The 17,064-nt window shown below is 39.4% G+C and overlaps 1 protein-coding gene across 2 annotated transcripts in view; it reads left to right on the forward strand.

Moving 5' to 3' along the window:
• adamts17 (ADAM metallopeptidase with thrombospondin type 1 motif, 17) overlaps nucleotides 1-17,064 on the forward strand; it is a 91,778-nt gene that overhangs the window by 59,482 nt on the left and 15,232 nt on the right. The window contains exons 14-19 of one of the 2 annotated variants that reach the window (XM_047581422.1): nucleotides 2,849-2,976; nucleotides 6,875-6,995; nucleotides 8,273-8,347; nucleotides 12,095-12,175; nucleotides 14,161-14,318; nucleotides 16,090-16,249. In XM_047581422.1, the coding sequence (XP_047437378.1) occupies nucleotides 2,849-2,976; nucleotides 6,875-6,995; nucleotides 8,273-8,347; nucleotides 12,095-12,175; nucleotides 14,161-14,318; nucleotides 16,090-16,249 (723 nt within the window). The remainder of the gene's footprint in view (nucleotides 1-2,848; nucleotides 2,977-6,874; nucleotides 6,996-8,272; nucleotides 8,348-12,094; nucleotides 12,176-14,160; nucleotides 14,319-16,089; nucleotides 16,250-17,064) is intronic. The other variant, XM_047581423.1, reaches the window with a different exon arrangement.

Here is a 17,064-nt window from a genome sequence, read left to right on the forward strand (position 1 = left end):
ATACGTGGAGGTATGTATATGTACTGTTTTGGGCTCTGAGTGCTGCTAAGTGTGAGTGGTCTACAGTTGAATACTATGCCAGAACACATCTGGTGTAGACACGGATGCAGCATCAGAGAGGCCATTGCTGCTCTGCTAACCCGCTTCCCATACTGTGCTTTCTGTGTAAACATGTGTCACAGTGACACATACGGCTCATTTCCACATTAGACCTTATTTGTTCTGCGTTTAACCATGACTTTGAGAAAAGCAATAGCACGTTCTTCCTACAAATGAAAGGTGAAACCATAGGTAAACACAATCTATTAAAGTTGATACACAAGGCAGTTGTCATTCAGTCACAAGTGGGAGTATATAGAGCCAAATAATCATTATGATAATGAATCATTATCTTAGTCAGTTCTAATGTGTTTGCATGTGTCTAGAACATTATTGAAAATGTAGCCTTATAGATGAAATGTGTAGTTTCTTAACATATCTTTTTAAAGCTCCAATTTATGAAATCCCTAGGACATTCCAGGTCATACATCTCCAACCTTAAAATCTAAATTGGGTTGAAGCCAGAGGCTCCTTCCTGGCTCATGATCCTGGTTTCATGTGTATTGTGGTGAATACGCTGAGACGTAAGTGACAGGCAAGCTTAGTAGAAATAAATTAACTGAGGTGCATAAATCTGATTGTGGCAAATCTAGGGTGTGTATTTACCTCAGTTAAAGATGTCATAAAGACAAATAATAGAACAGTAAAGCCATCATATAATTCTGAGGTATTTACCTGATTTTGCCAACAACCCAGTGTTATTTAGGTGAAATTTACTGAATTCAGATGGTTACAGAACCTAATGCATAAAGTAGGTTACAGATCAGAAACGTTGGTCACGATTTTATGGTGGAGGAGCTGGGTGGAGATGGGTTGCAAAGCAGGCTGACTTAAATATGCGCCTCTAATGATATGAGTTGACATCAGTTGGCTTATACATGGATCATCAGCTGTTGAGCTTGATTTGTGAGCATGTTTGTTGTTTTCTACCATTTATGGTGGAATTCTCACCTAGCCAGTGGAAAGTCTTATTCAAGCAAGAAATCTAAATTCCACAGTTATTGTGCTGGTTGATATAATCGTATGTATCCATACGCTTGACAATGTCCCCACTCTCAATCTTTCACCTGTATGTGTGTACTATGCACTCTCTGTGATCTTTACACCACTTAGACTTTAAATGTCTTCTTAAAGTGGACTGATATGGATCCAGACAGACATTCCTTTATTCTCTTTCACAGCCTGTAGAGCCGGCTCACCGCTCACAACTTTGGAAAATAAGTTTTCTGCTTGTTCTACCCTTCAGTCAGCATATCTATTACAGGCGTGGAAGAAGAGAACTAACAAGCTGTGTTGCTTTTGATTGATTATGGGAGCTTAAGTAAATGAAAAGCTGCCTTTGTTCCTACAGCCTTCTTCATTTTGTGTATCCATTATACCGGCAATCCTGGCAGTCTTTTTGTTTTTATTTGAACAGTATGTGAACGTGTTCCTGTGAAGGCAGACAGAATTTTACGCCTCCTCCTTCATTCCTCCCTCCCTTCCACTGGTGTCTGTGGAATCAGTTTAACATTATTTTATCCGGGGTAGTGAATAATAGACAACAACTTTTTTCGTTTGATGTTGGTTTTTAGTCAGGAATGGATACACCTAAAAATGTACAATACTGAGCAGAAAATAAATGGACTGTAGTTAAGCTACACATTTTCAAAACACTGTGCAGGGGTTCATAGAATGCATGACGTTTGTGATCTTCTAAATCAAATTTTAATATGAACATCATTGTCTTAGCCAGCAAGACTTGATGGTGACGTTTAAAACAATTGCTTGTAGTGATAATCAGTCAAGATCAATGACATGCTGTATAAATAAGCAAGAAATAGTAAAATGTCCAAAATGACCATTTTTGAAGGATTAATACATTTTTGATTTAAATGGAATGGAATTTTTGATATATATCCACGTCCACTGGGAATTATGTGCTTCATTTAAGATTGAGAGGGATAGATTGTGCTGACACAAATGGTGCTAGTTACTAATTTAGGCAAATCATTGGTATAATGTTTTGTAGTTTGGCCGTTTGTTCGAGCTGTGTTATTTCTGTGAAGTTTACTTTATTCAGATGGTTAAAGAACTTAATCTATAAACTAGGTTACAGATCAGAAACATTGGCCACGTTCCAGATTCTCTTCACTCTTTCACTCGGTTATTGTGAGAAAACTCTGGCCCCACAAGGATGCATCTACTGTAGTGGTCTTGTTGGTTTATTCCTATATTAGTCATATTCTTAACTCCTTGATAGGTTTCACGATGGTCTTAAACCAATTAGTGCCAAGAGAAGATAATCATCAAGCCTATGGTCTAAAAATCTTGATTATTTTATTGTAAAAATCTAAATATGAAAATCGGACCGTGTGCACTTGCATGATAAATGCTCCAATTTTTCCCAGGAAGAACAGCTTTTATTTTATTGTCTGCATCGTAACTCAACCAGAATCAGCTGTCATAGGCGGTAATCATCAGACTTGGCAGTCTAAATAACTCAGATTATTGTGATTGAACATTTGATAGAAAACACATTTTACTCATCACTACTGAACAATACCCGATCACTTCCCTTCACATTTAGGAATATGGATATAATTCTTCTCATCTGCTTTCATTCATTCTCATTTTTCTACTGTAATCTGTTTGTATATTATTCATAAATATTGATGAATTGGATTAAAACATGTTTAAAACATTTTACTTTTTGCATCTTTCTCTTATACCAACAAATTATTTTTTGTGTCCCCGTGTTTGTGAACAGAGAAGCCATGTGTGTTGTTCTGCAGCCCAGTGGGCCGAGATGTCCCAGTCCTGATGGCTGACAGAGTGATGGATGGGACTCCCTGTGGACCATATGAGGCCGACCTGTGTGTTAATGGGAGGTGTCAGGTACACAAGCATGCACCACCAAAATCATGGGGTGAAATGGTACACATCAAATGCAGCTTTTTTTCTCTGGTGGCTTGCCCACACTTACCATTTAGGACAAGAAGACAGCTAGCCACTTTTATGGCCATCACTAAACATACCAACTTATCCTTCTTCCTAAGTTCACTCAGCTGTTATCCTCCAACAAAGAACTGAGCTTATGGCTAAAAAGGTCATTGGGATGTAGGGTACAATGGCTCAGTACATCGCTCAGGTCAAACATAGGGACCTCTTTGTCCTGAAGCAGCTCAAGCAGTGTAGCCGTGGCCGTCCTGCAGGTGACTGATGGGCTGGAGGCAGCTAAAAAGTCATGCACCTAGTCATGCAGCTGACTTGCCGTCTTCCTCCAACTCTGAATGGATGAAGAGGCACTCACGCATAACGCTAAACCTGTGCCTAAACCTCCTGCTGATTGTGACGTGAGCATTGTTCACCTTACAAGACACATCAGAAGTGTATTGGCTGGTACTGACTATTGCTGTGAATTGTGGTGGTGCACGAGGTGCTATCACTGATATGGCATGGATTTCACTAAGTAGCTCTTGTAGTGCTGCCAGCTTGCAATACCTTGGCTGCAAGGCATGTAGGTGGGTCGAAAGACTGGACTACAATCATAGTGAATGTGTCTTCAACAGCCAATATGGTGGGAAGGGAAAAATAATGGGGGAAAAAAGAAAATAAATAAAGCTGCATCCCAGCGCAGAACTGTGAAAGGAGAGTTTCCCTAAAAGCATCAATAAGTACCTCATTCATTTTCTCTTATAACAGCGGTGGAGCGTATCCTTCCCTGGGGAGGGTTGAGGAGTTTATTTGGATCCTGTGTCCCGACTACAGTCAGTCTTTTGTGTTTATTTGCAAATGTTTGATGCTGGTTCATTTGGGAGGAATTCCCCTTCCTTCTGGCCAAGACAGGGAGAGAAGGAGAGAAAGAGAGAGAAAGAGAGAGAGAGAGAGAAACTGGTCCAGAAAGTCAAATATGGATGCAATTATGACGCACATGTGCTCGCAGAATACTTATTCTTACATCTCTGCAGTGATGCATGTGCCATTAACTGAACACCAAGAATGAGTGCAGCTAAAGAATAAATGACATATTTAGATCAGTACCTCATAGAGTCACCGTACAGCATTGTCAATACACCACGCAGTACTGACATTCATTTACTAAAACCTCGAACCACTGCCATAGGAAACCCTGGAAAAACAAAGATTGCAAATATCCTTTTGTAAAAAGGATATATATACATATATTTAAAAAATTCTATCCTTTTGTATGTTTATAAATGTGTGCACAAATTGTATTTGAAACATAAGTGCAGCAGAACTATTTTAATATCAAAATTCTAGCCAAAGTTTGCTAAAGAAATTGCAAAACAAAAAACTGTTGTGTCTCATCAGAGAATAGACATGGGTCTTCTGAGGGTGTCCTGTGGAGTCTGGTCTCCTATACTGAAGGTTGAGGGGAGGGGCCTCTGTGGATCATCCCACAGATACTTTAGTTTGGGATCTAGATTTTGAAGGTCAGGTCAACACCTTGTGCTGTTCCTCATGGTTTTGATCCTAAAGACTTGTTCTTGGCTGATTGATGTCCTCTTTCAGTTGAATATAAAATCCGACAGAAATATTGTGTTATCACCAATACTTCCCAATACCATCATCACATTCATGGCTCTCTGATGCACAACTTAGACTGTTGCATTACTATCATAAACATGCAGAAACTGTAAATGAATATTAGGTTAGAAAAGGTTACAGTAAATGAGAGATATTGTATTCATCCAGGTGTCTTTATTCCTCTATACATTTGACTGCAGAGAGTTGACATTTACTTACTGTTTCAAGTACATGAAATGATACTGAATGAGTCCAGCCTACTTATGTCTGATCTCCTGTCAGCTGATGTAGACGACACACAGAGGAACTGGGGCTCATTCACATGCAACATGCTGGTGGAGTCTCTTGCGGAATGTTGTGAAAGTGATCATTAATATTTCACACAGAGGCATAATTTCTAACTACGCAGACACATTTCTGAGGTTTCTGTAGGTTTAGAAACAGGTTGGAATTTAGGATCAGGGCAATTTTGAGATGCACATCTACTTTCCTGTCTTGGCAATCTGTCGTCCTGTTTTGTTTACCTTTGCCTTTGTTAGCTGTGAGCGTCCACGTCAGGTTATTTGTTTGACTTGGCCAAAACATTTCAACCTGCACACAGATTTTTGTCTTTCATTTGAGACAGTGAAGCCGTGGAGAAGGTGGAAGATTGAGAATCAGCTGCAGACAAAAAAAGGAGGCAGATACTGAGGAAGGAGCAGGAGGAGGAGGAGGAGGAGGAGGCATGGATGTTTTTTGAAGCCTGGCATGTGAGACTTAGGCATGCTATGAAAACACTTGCACGCTGAACGAAAAGAAAGAGAGGAAGCAGACAGGAAAAGGGGAGAGGAATATATTCAGTGAAGCTATGAAAATAGACCGGGTCTGGCTTGAGGAGTACCCTGGAAATCGGACTGAGCTGGAGAGAGGCCCCATATGGCCCTGTGATTCAGCAACCTGTGCCTCATGCGCTACTTTCTCTTGGCCCTCATGTGTCCGTGTGTTTTTATCTGGCTTGAAGTTGAAATTCCTCATGTTGTGAGCCTCAGGAATCTGGGCCACAAGCGAGTAGCGCATTTAGTCTCCCAATCACACGTACAGTCCTGACACATGGTGAGCTGCAAGGGTCATCTTCAGCAACATCTGTACGTACAGACCTCTGTCTTCTGGACCAGATATTAAAATATGATGATGTTGTTTAGATTATTGTAATGGAATCATAACCACATACAGTATGTAGTTGTTAGCTAGCTCCGTGTATAGTTTAAAATCTAATTTAAACCTGGTGATCAGAACATGCAATTTGTAGATCTCAGAGGCATTTTTACATATCAAAAGACTAAAGCTCAACGTATCCTAAGTGCAAAGGCTTGTTGGGATATCTACAGTGTAGTTTTTTCTAATCTCATTGATGTCCTCACTGCATCACTAAGTATATACTAATACAGACAGTATTAGTGTGAGCTGTGACACATAAGAAACACACAGAGTGTGCGGATTAGCTGTGCTTAAATTCTTCTTTTTTACTTTATAATAAATATCCGTGGTGTGTTGCCCACATATAAACTGCAGGTACAAGAAGCTTATGTTTTGCCTTGCCTCATCTCTGAACAGTGGACTAGAGTGGCTATGAAATCATGTGTACCTTCTTTCCTTCACGCTTTGGTGATTGAAATGTGTTCCTGAAAAGGCGCAGATTACTGAGCATTTCAACAACAGAAATGTTTAAGGCTCAGTGACTATGGGGCTGTGTGCACATGCCCTGTTTGCAGCAACTTAAATTAAATTACAGGGAGGGTATGTGTAAGCTCACAGTCTTAGTGGCCAGAAGTAGTTTCCAGCCATTGAACGACTCATTATGAATGACTTCATGGCTCATTTATAGACTATTGTTATCCAAAAACCTGACCTGTTGATGGCTGAATGTATCATAAAGTCATTTATTATATACTTTGGGAAGTAGGTCAGCGTCTATGTGAAAGTAGAGGCTGGTACTTCCCTTTCCTTACGTTTTAACACCACCTTCTGATGGGTGTCTGAACTACATGTGACATGAGGACAAGCTTTTCACCACTTGTGCAACTTTTTTTCTTTTCTAAGTAAATTATACTTGTACATAAACCGGCGTTTGAATCCACATGTTAAGACAGATGGCCATAATCACAAAAAGACACACAAACACTCACTTTGATGTCAGAATGCATTGACCTGGCACCTCATCATCCTGCCTTTTTATAGCTATTTTTTATTGATTTGTTTTGGACAGAAAATCGGCTGTGATGGCATCATCGGCTCTTTGGCCAAGGAGGACCGCTGTGGTGTTTGTAATGGAGACGGACGATCCTGCAAAATAGTGAGAGGAGACTTAAATCACACCAAGGGAATGGGTACGTGTGCTTTGTATTCTGCTTGTTTGTTCCTTGTCTTTGCTGCTGTATGCAGATCATAATAACTTTATGTAAAACACAAGTATAAAGACATTGCCATTCATTGCCAGTGTGATGCAGTTTGTTTGATTTATTATGTTTATTTAAGCAATGGTGATAAATTACTGATACTAATGACATGCTGTAAAGGTGTAATGCAGTTTCCACTCCCACAAATGTAGCTTCTGATTAACATTTGTTTTATATTTAGAAGAATTCTCTAGGACACTCTAGAATATTCAAATTTACTTCAAACTTGTCGAACCATAATGGTTTATTTCTCCTTCATGACCACAATGAGAAGCGATTCAGTTTAATTTAAATGTATTTATCCAGTCTTAGTATGGATTTGACGCTCCCACTGTGTAATCGACTATACCTTAAGAGAGGATGTTTCAATACTGGACTTATTACAACAGTGTGTTTTTACTTAAGTAATAATTACCAAATGGAATCCATGCACACTAAATCATTTGGTTTTATATACAAGTGATCTTCAATGTGCATCCACACCCAAAATGCAATGTCAGTTTCTTATCAGGATTTCCATTTGTCTTGGAAGATTTGGTATTAATATGGCATTTCATATTTCATAGTGAAATAGGAAATAAGGGGTTTAGCTGGACAAGTTTCCACTGCATGGGCTAACCTTACCATGGCTATCTGCAAGTATCATTAATTTCACGTTCCTCTGCTCTAATGTAGAAGATGCTTCTTCTTTTTTTTTTAACTCTAGCTTCTGCACGTTATTTATTACCCTAGTTTCTCAAGTAATTCCAAACGAATCAGTAATGTATTACACATGGGTTGCTTCCATTGCATGTTGACTCAGCCCCATACTATATGTGAATGTGTCTGCACAGTCTTTCCTGACCTTAATTTTAGATTGTTCTCTGCTCTGCAACAGGCTAAAAGAAAGTGACGTTAGCATTGGTCGTGTTATCTCTCACTCTCTCACAGCCATTGGTCTACACAGGAGATAACTGAATTTAGTGTTAATGTCTGGTCAGAGAGGTATATATGATGTAGAGCACCTGTTAGGGCTAGACGTCATGCAAAATTAAAGCACACCCAACTGCTCATCATTATCATTATCATTGGTGATCTGTGTGGCCAACAATGATCATGGATGTTTGGGAACTGGACTGGAAGATAGTGTGTGTATATTGCACACCACATGCTTGGTGTGGTCCACAGGACATTTGACCTCCATTCCATTTCCTTGTCTCGTCCTCCAGTAACCACTAGGCAGTGTAAGAGGGTATCTACCTGTGTGATGGCTAAACCCAGAGCTGTTCCCAAGTGTTTCTCATGTAAGGTGCATGCAGTGTATGTGTGGGTGTGTGTGTGTGTGTGCGTTGTATGGGTGTGTGAGCGCACAAGCCTGTTTCCTGCACTGCCTGGAGTGTTTCACTGTAAGTAGTTGAGAGAGGCATATTTGTGGGCTCCCCTGGAGGGTGTAGTCTGAATCTAAAAAAAAAAAAAAAAAAAAAAAATCAGTTACAGTTGCATAACCAGATGTTTGACCCCGTTACCCCATAACCCAGCCATTAGGTATGCCAGGGATGCATTCCTTTCATCCAAACTGTTTCCCTCTCCCCATTGCTCCAGCCAAATGGAGGAGTTACAGTGGAGGGGGAGGAAACAGTCGTGTGTAATAAAATTCTGGCTTCACACTGCTGGATCTCCACCCAGAACACACATCTGGATCTGCTGCCAGCATACAAGGTCGACATTTACAGTGCCGTCTGAAACATCATACTTTCAAATTTGGCATTTTCTCCGTCTTCTTTATCATCAAACATGCAGCTATAGATCCAGGTGAGCCCATGGCAGTCTGTTTCTAACAAAGGTGGTCTGGCAAGGTGGTGGCGGGTTGGTGGATAAAGCTGGTTGGCTTTGAGGAGGGGGTTCATCGTTGATACAAGCTGCCCAAACCATAAGAAAAGATCTGTATATGATCAGTTTCAGCCTGGGCTCACAAAATTTTGAGTCATGAACGCAACATCTTGAAATGCAAAATGCCACATCTCCACATGAAGAGACATTCCTTTTCATCCACATGAAAAACATAACACCAAACATTTTTATATATTTGTCAGGTAGACAGACCAGCAATATTAATGGAGTCCTATTTGCAGCGGTAGAATTCAATTTGACTCTGTTTGGTAGGTTATCTTACTTTCCAGCCTGGTCTAAATGAGGCCTCCAATACTTAATAGTGGCCCACAAAACTATATGTAAAATATATAAAACAAATTATATTCAAGGAAATGGAAGAAAATATACTAGATTAAGAGTGAAAAAAAGCAACAATTACCAATACACCTCTAAAAACTAATGCAACTTGAGTTTTCTGGAAGACGTTTCACCACTCATTCAGGTGGCTCCTCGATAAAGGTGAGACGTGTTCGGGAAAACTCAAGCAAGTCCATACATTTAGCTATGTCTTTAGATAGACCATGACCTGGGTGACTGGGAATCTTACCAGACTTGAAAGTGTCTCACTCTGCTGTGCAAACTCAGTATCTGTGCATCACCATGTGCACCATGTGCTTGGGATGTCACATTATGCGCGCACATTATTCTTCTCACCTTTAACTTAACTTTAAAGTTCATAAATTATGGTAATATCCTGTCTATGTATAATGTTACAATGACTAAATTAATTACACACATCCAGACACATGTGATGGGAAATCTATGCTCGATAGTACACTTTTAAATATTTCAACTCAATGACAAGATCTTAGAATCCTCTGGATCATATTATAGCAACAGATTATTATATCACTACATTTCTTTTGCATTTCATCATTTGGGTTCATTTCACAAAGTTTTTGCTGCTGTCTTTTCAGTGTGTCTGTGTTTGATGTCACTTTACTGGGCTGTCAGTCACTGTCAGAGGCGACTTTGTCCTCATGGTGTGTGCCTGTGTGCTGTGTGTTTGAAGGATTGTATAGCTCTAAGGATGTCCTGGTAAGTATGGTGTCATGTTGGTGCTTGAAATATTCAAACAATGAATTCATGTTGGGCATGACTGTGTACAGGGTACAAAGCAGCTCATTGAAATTCCATTTCATTCTAAAGTTTATTTGAATGTTTTTCCCATACGAACATCAAATAATACCAGAATTACATCACATGAAGTATTTGATTATCTCCAAAGCTTATATGCAGGCAGAAATAGGATAAATTTGTTATAGATGTATATGTTATGGATGGAGGGGTAATCTATGTCTTTGACCACTAACCCTGACAAAGTTTTTCCTGCCCAAATATAAACCAAAGCGTTTTAGGAGGGTTAAATTAGATGTCATGCATTTTTGTCAATTTACAACACACGGCCCAGTTAGACTCATAATACAGGGTTTAAAGACAAGTTGAGTCACACACTCCAGGTGTTCTGGATTATTAGATGAAGGGGTGAGTTTTTTACACTGTAACATCTGCAACAAACTCACGGGTTGGTGTCAAACATTAACGTCAGTAGTCTGTACACAGTCATTTGAAGAGCTCTAAGCTGATAAAAGTGAACCATGGCTACCCATATTTTGCCAAATTATCTAAAAGTGAAGATAAAGGTAGAGAATATGGCAACTATCCAGATTGTCCTTCATAGTTCCTTTTGGGTTAGTTTTACTCATGTGTAATTTACAGTGCAATGTAGGATAAGAAAGGATATTTAGGTGTGTTGAATTTCTTATTCACTCACAATCTATTGCAATAAACCTATATTGCAGTTACTGTATAGGGTTGTGACTGACAGAGGCTACCAGTTCCTAAAAGATGCAACTAAAATTATTTCATAACCAATTTGACTAATGGCCAAAATGACAATAACAATAAATTTAAAAATTTTGATTTAAAAATAATAATCAAAAATTTACAAAATTCATTGAGATCTCTACAATATGTTTGTCTTTATAACTGTCTCCGAGATCATCTGGATCTGTCCTTGCTGTCACCATTTATACCTACGGAGCTGCTTTGTACTGACTTAATGCCCAACAAGTATAAAATGATTATGCTATGTTTGGAACAAGGCTGGTGGCTGGTTGTGCGACAGAGATGACTCAGTCAGAGAGTTTGAGTATGTATTGCACTGAGCAAATGCAAATATGGCTGATAAAGGCAAACTTGACACAAACCTACAAAACAATGCTAGAGCACAACACCGGTGCATGGCCGAGGGACAGTGGTTGAAATATCGTAACAGTTATTGTTTTGTGTGGCGTCCAATTTTGTACAGTATTTCTCACTGGTGATAATACTTAGCCTGGCCCAAGTGTTTGATTGTATGTATGCACTGATCAGGCACAACATTAAAACCACTGCCAGGTAAATAACATTGACCATCTTGTGACAATTTAATGTTCTACTGGGAAACTTTTGGACCTTTTGTGAATGTTACTTGTTGGTCATGTACCACTCATCTAGAACAGACCAGACACCCCCACCCCATAGTAATGACACTCCTTGATGGCAGCAGCCATCCCCAGCAGGATGCAGCCTGACACACACACACACACACAATTTAAAAAAACAGCACAAGGTGTTGACCTGGCCTCCAAATTCACTAGATCCAAACTGATCCAGTATCTGTGGGATGATCCACAGAGGACCCTCCCCTCAACCCATAGGACCCAAAGGCCACACTTACAAGCCACAGCTTGGTTTGGGACAGTTGAGAGTGCCTCAGAAATCTAAACTTGACTGCTATGAGTTTAATCTGCTGTTGTTGGCCATCTGCCTTCAGCTCACTAATATTATCTATTTTATAAAAGGGTTAACACAAATGTGATTCTGGCAAAAACTGGTATGGTCCTTTAATGCTCCACTACAGTAACACAGAAACGTACAGGATCCCCCAGTGTGGGATACATTAAAGGATTATCTAGTCTTTTACAGTAGTAGATTAAATATATTTGATTTAACTGAATTCAGTCATTCACTGAATATCATCCCTGATACAGACAGCAGTCACCAGCCTGTCTCTTTCTGTCCACCCGTGTGTGCCTCCACTTTGTTTTCATCTCATGTTTCTGTCTTTCTCTCAGGCTACATCGAGGCTGTGGTTATCCCTGCAGGAGCAAGGAGGATCAAAGTGGTAGAGGACAAACCTTCACATAGCTTTCTGGGTAATGACACCTGTGTTTTATAGTGTCCTTGTGGTTCTTTACAGAAATCACCACTAATACCTAATACCATTATTCTTTGTGAATATTAGCATATTATATTATATTGGTAGCAGCTACCAATATACTACTACACTCATATGATTCCATAATTATTTTCTATTTTATGGGCAAGAATAAATGGAATTAAGAAAGATTTTCAGGAAACTTAATATTCTTTTACGAATGTATGTTGACATCACCAGCATAACAACTCATATCACAAGTGCCATGTGTACAGTACATAGCTGCAATTTCATGCATATCATAGGCTTCATAGGCTGGGGTATGTTGTATAATATCTATAATATCTTTATGTTGTATAATATCTCACAAGTGTAATAGGTACAGTGATTTTGTGCTTCAGTCATTCACTGTTGTAAAATGATATCAGTAAACAAGTGGCTGTGACACTGCTCGTGCTCAAAAGGGAGAAAAAAAAGGAATCAGACATGAGGTGGCTGTCCTGTGGAATATTGGACTCCTGTAGAAGGGCTGTAATTTGCAATAATTAAGGCTGACCCATAATGAATGCGGTGATGGTGGGTTAATATTGGATCTTGGTAGAACTGAAAACGCACAGCTTAAGTGACACTCATACCTGAATGCAACATCCTCCAACATGCCTATGATACCTCCTGTATTTAATTATTGTAGCAGCTGACTCACTTGTAACAGAACTAAAGCTGTCACTATCAGTTTTATATACACCAATCAGCCACAACATTAAAACCACTAACAGGAGAAGTTAATACCATTAACCATCTTGTGATAATTCAGTGTTCTGAAGTGTGTGTGTGGATGTTACATAGACCTGAAGTACCCCCACTGGCACCCCCACCCGATCCCAATGACACTCCTTGATGGCAGCAGCCATCCCCAGCAGGATACAGCTTGATCCAGCCCCTGTTTTGACCCCTGTTTTGGAGACACAAGGGCCTCCTCAATATTAAGAAGGTGGTCATAATGTTATGTCTGGTGTAGATATACTGTAGATGCTGATCAGGGAAAGTCAAAAGGTTTAGGCACTCTTTAAAGAATCTTGCCTTCCAAAGAACCCGCTCACTATCTGCACGAATGGTGACGTCTTTTCCCAAGAGGATGGATTGTTTAGTAGTTTAGTAGATTTTATTAGTGTGAATCTTAATCTCCACTCCAGTCAGGTTTGCAGTGTTTGTCACTAAGCTGATATACCCTTGTAAGAAGTAAAACGCCTGTGTTAATGGTTTGCACATTTTGTTGAATCCACTGTAATGACCCTATTGAAATCTTCTCTTCATGTCCAAATCCATGGTTTTTGGATATACTATGGCCTGGATGACTGAGAACCTTCACAGACATGTCTTCTCTTCATGTTAAACTGGGATAATGACATGCCTGCCACATGGCCAAGCATTCTTCAAAGGGATTTCGCTTCACCATGGATAGGATCTTACAGTTCTCTGGCATCTTGGATGTCCAGGCAATAAGTTACTACAATACTCACCAGTGTGTTTTTTTCTCCTCAGAATGTATCAGATTGTTGATCTGGCCAGTCCTAATGTTCCCGCTATCTTTCTCATGGAGTTGTTTTGTTCCTGTCTCCTGAGGATCAATTTCAATTACACTGAGAGCTGAACACATGTATTGTGTTAACAGCGACTGTTCCCAAATGCAGATGTCACACTTGGAATGAATTCCAGAACTTTTACCTGTTTATTTGCTGAAGACGAAACAAAAAAATAATCCACACTTAACAACAGCCAAATGCTCGGTCACCTTTCCCCTTAGAAAAGAGAAGGCTACATATTTAACAGTTGTGATTCTTCCTCCAATTTGGATGTAACCGAAAAGGACAATCGGAAACGTGACATCCGTTTATTGACAATGCGTCTCACATAGACAGAATGGGTGCCAATAGCTGTTATTTATGAAAGTGTCACCTCTAACTCAACATGTTTTCCTTACAGCCCTGAAAGACTCCAGTAAGAGGTCAATCAACAGTGACTGGAAGATTGAGCTTCCAGGAGAGTTTGAGTTGGCTGGGACCACAGTGCGCTACGTTAGAAGGGGACTGTGGGAGAAGATGTCTGCCAAGGGGCCAACGAAGTCCCCCTTACACCTGATGGTAAACAGATAAGTCAGCTGGTTGTCTTATCAACTGCAGCTAATGTTAATTTAATGAGTAGCATGGTGACGGGCCAAAATAAAACTTGGCTGTGCTGTCTGTATCTGTACTCGTCCAAGGATTATTTGGCCGTAAAGTTTGGGCTGTTGTCATTCTTGGTTTATTAACTGTTGGTATTCATAAATATCCTGTGATAATGAAAAGCACATGAAGAGGAAAATCCCTTTTTCTGAAGTCTGTGCATATTAAAGAACACACGCAGCCACCCCATGTAGATGTGCAGACATGAGCAGATCAGATGAACAGCTCATTACACTATTGGGCATAGCTGTCATTCAGTGGTTTGAACTGTAATTAAAACTAATGAATTCATGTCAGGGATATCCATTTGCCAGAGACAGTGTACTTTGCGTGTTTGTGTGGGTTAGACAGCTTATGAAGTGTAGGTGTTAGAATGTGTCACAAAGTCCCAAACTGGATGTACGTATGTTAACACACCGCCTCATAATATGAGGTCTTGTGAGTTCTGTAAAAGCCAAAGATATGTGACACTGAAAAGTTAACGGAAAAGTCACAGAATATTGTAGATCTTTGTTAAACCCAAAGCAAGAAAAAAAAGATTAGGTAAACAGTGGTTCATTGTTTAGTACAAAGTGAAATAAACATCCAGCAGAGAATGGTGAATTTTGCTTGGCCACAAGAACAATGATAGAGGTTAATTGTAGAGCGTATTAACATAACTGAGATTGAATTTGAATAATTAACTAGACACACTGTTACTACTTTTCCCCAGCAAGTCTAGCCCAGTTTATGCACAGTTCTCATCCATCCAGTCCTGGTTTAGCCTAATGAAGATGTTCGAATTCTTAGTAGTATGAAATTCCAATTTCCATGATATACAGTGTTCCAAAATGAAAACAAATGCACAGTATAAACAGCTTCATGAACCAGGGCTGGGTATCGTTACTGAGTTACTGATATCCTAAGCCGACATGATTCTGATTGACATGGGTTCTATCATGATTCATCAATTCCTTTAAAGATATTTCAGTTTTAAAAATGTTTTATTTTATTTGTTGTCACTGGTTCCAGAGATTTATGGTACTTTCACAATATTATACCTCTAGTTGACACATATGTATATGGCTTTGATTTTGCCAGGCGTTTCTCTATTGTCATACTTTTTAAATCGAATCCAGGGTTAAAGCTTCTGTCATGTTTTGGATCTTTCTCATACATTTATCGTGCAAACCCACGCTTCATTGTCAATGCAATACAACAGCGTCCACATATTCTACCCTTTCAGAGCTTATGTAAATAGTGTGTTAGCTATTGTTACTGGTCCTGGACACCATTGCCGTATATTGAAATGTGTTTGCAGTGTTGTTAGTTTGAGCAGAATCCATGTCATCACCACCACATATTGCACATGTCTGACAGTGTGAATGAGAACTGAGCATTATTGTCTCTGTAAAGATGGAGACAGTTAGGTCCTGAGTCCTGTAAAGCACCTTGAGTCAATCTGAATTGTCATTGAAGCTATAGAAATACAATTGAATTGAACTGAACTTGCTGCTCTATGGTATTGCTTAAGATTTCCTGATGTGCCTCTTTAAAAGGCCTTTGAATATACATCGTATCCATTCACTGTGATGATTTACTGTTTAATTTGTGCTAAATATCAGATAAAAGACAAATTAACCCAGTGATGGCTGATAAGCTTCCTGTTCCAGTATTCTGTTTCTAAAGCACCACTATGTTGTGTTCCCAGGTGCTGCTCTTTCATGACCAGAGTTATGGAATCCACTATGAGTATACAGTGTCCCTGAACACAACTCAGGACAGGAGCAGTGAGGAACAGAGGGAGCCAGAGTATCTCTACATCTGGACACACAGCAGCTGGCAGGACTGTACCGTCCAGTGTGGAGGAGGTAAGAGATCTTCATTATTTGGTTCATAACCATCATGTAAAACAAAACAGAGTCATTAAAATCCAATATACCTTTATGCATGTGGAGACAAATATGGAAAACTACTTAAAACTATAATAGAACTGAAATATAAACAATAAAACCTTGGCTGGTGAATCAGTTGTAACATAATACCCAATATAACTTGGTTAAAAGCCTGAATAATCACACATACTCTTACAATAGCAGGGCTGCTTTGGAGTGTTGCATTGTTATGTGTTATCACTCAAAGATGGTGTTGAAGTGACTTTGGAAATGAGTGTTGCACAGAGAACAGTCCAAGTGCAGACGTGTGAATAAAGCAGCAAACTATTGGTCTCAGTTTTTCCACTGCCTGTCATTTTCACCAGAGTTTTGTTGCATCTTTATTTCAAAAGCTCTGTGTATTTGCAGTGTGACCAAATATCCTTAGTTTTTAGATGCCTGAGTAGCCTTAGTCTGACTAAATTATCAGTCTACTGTATCATAGTGCTTTCAATGCGTCATATATAAGCATAAAAGTGAATTAAATCGGTGTTATTGGTCTGTTTTGTCACACAGAGGTGTATTTACATATTCAGTAAATAATGATTCAAATAGAACATGCATTTTTAAAATGAAAAATAAACATCTGTTTTTCCTGTTAAGGCAGTTCAGTTTGGAATTACTCGAATCGAGGCTAACTCTCGTTGTCAAACATCTTCACAGACAGACAGACGGAATGTAATCCATCATTAAAAAGAGATGTGGTGGGCTCCCTGCAGCTGCTTCACTGGCTACTAATCCAGAGGCGCCTG

Source organism: Mugil cephalus, chromosome 3 (genome assembly GCF_022458985.1).
Source record: "Mugil cephalus isolate CIBA_MC_2020 chromosome 3, CIBA_Mcephalus_1.1, whole genome shotgun sequence".
Taxonomy (NCBI): Eukaryota; Metazoa; Chordata; class Actinopteri; order Mugiliformes; family Mugilidae; genus Mugil; species Mugil cephalus.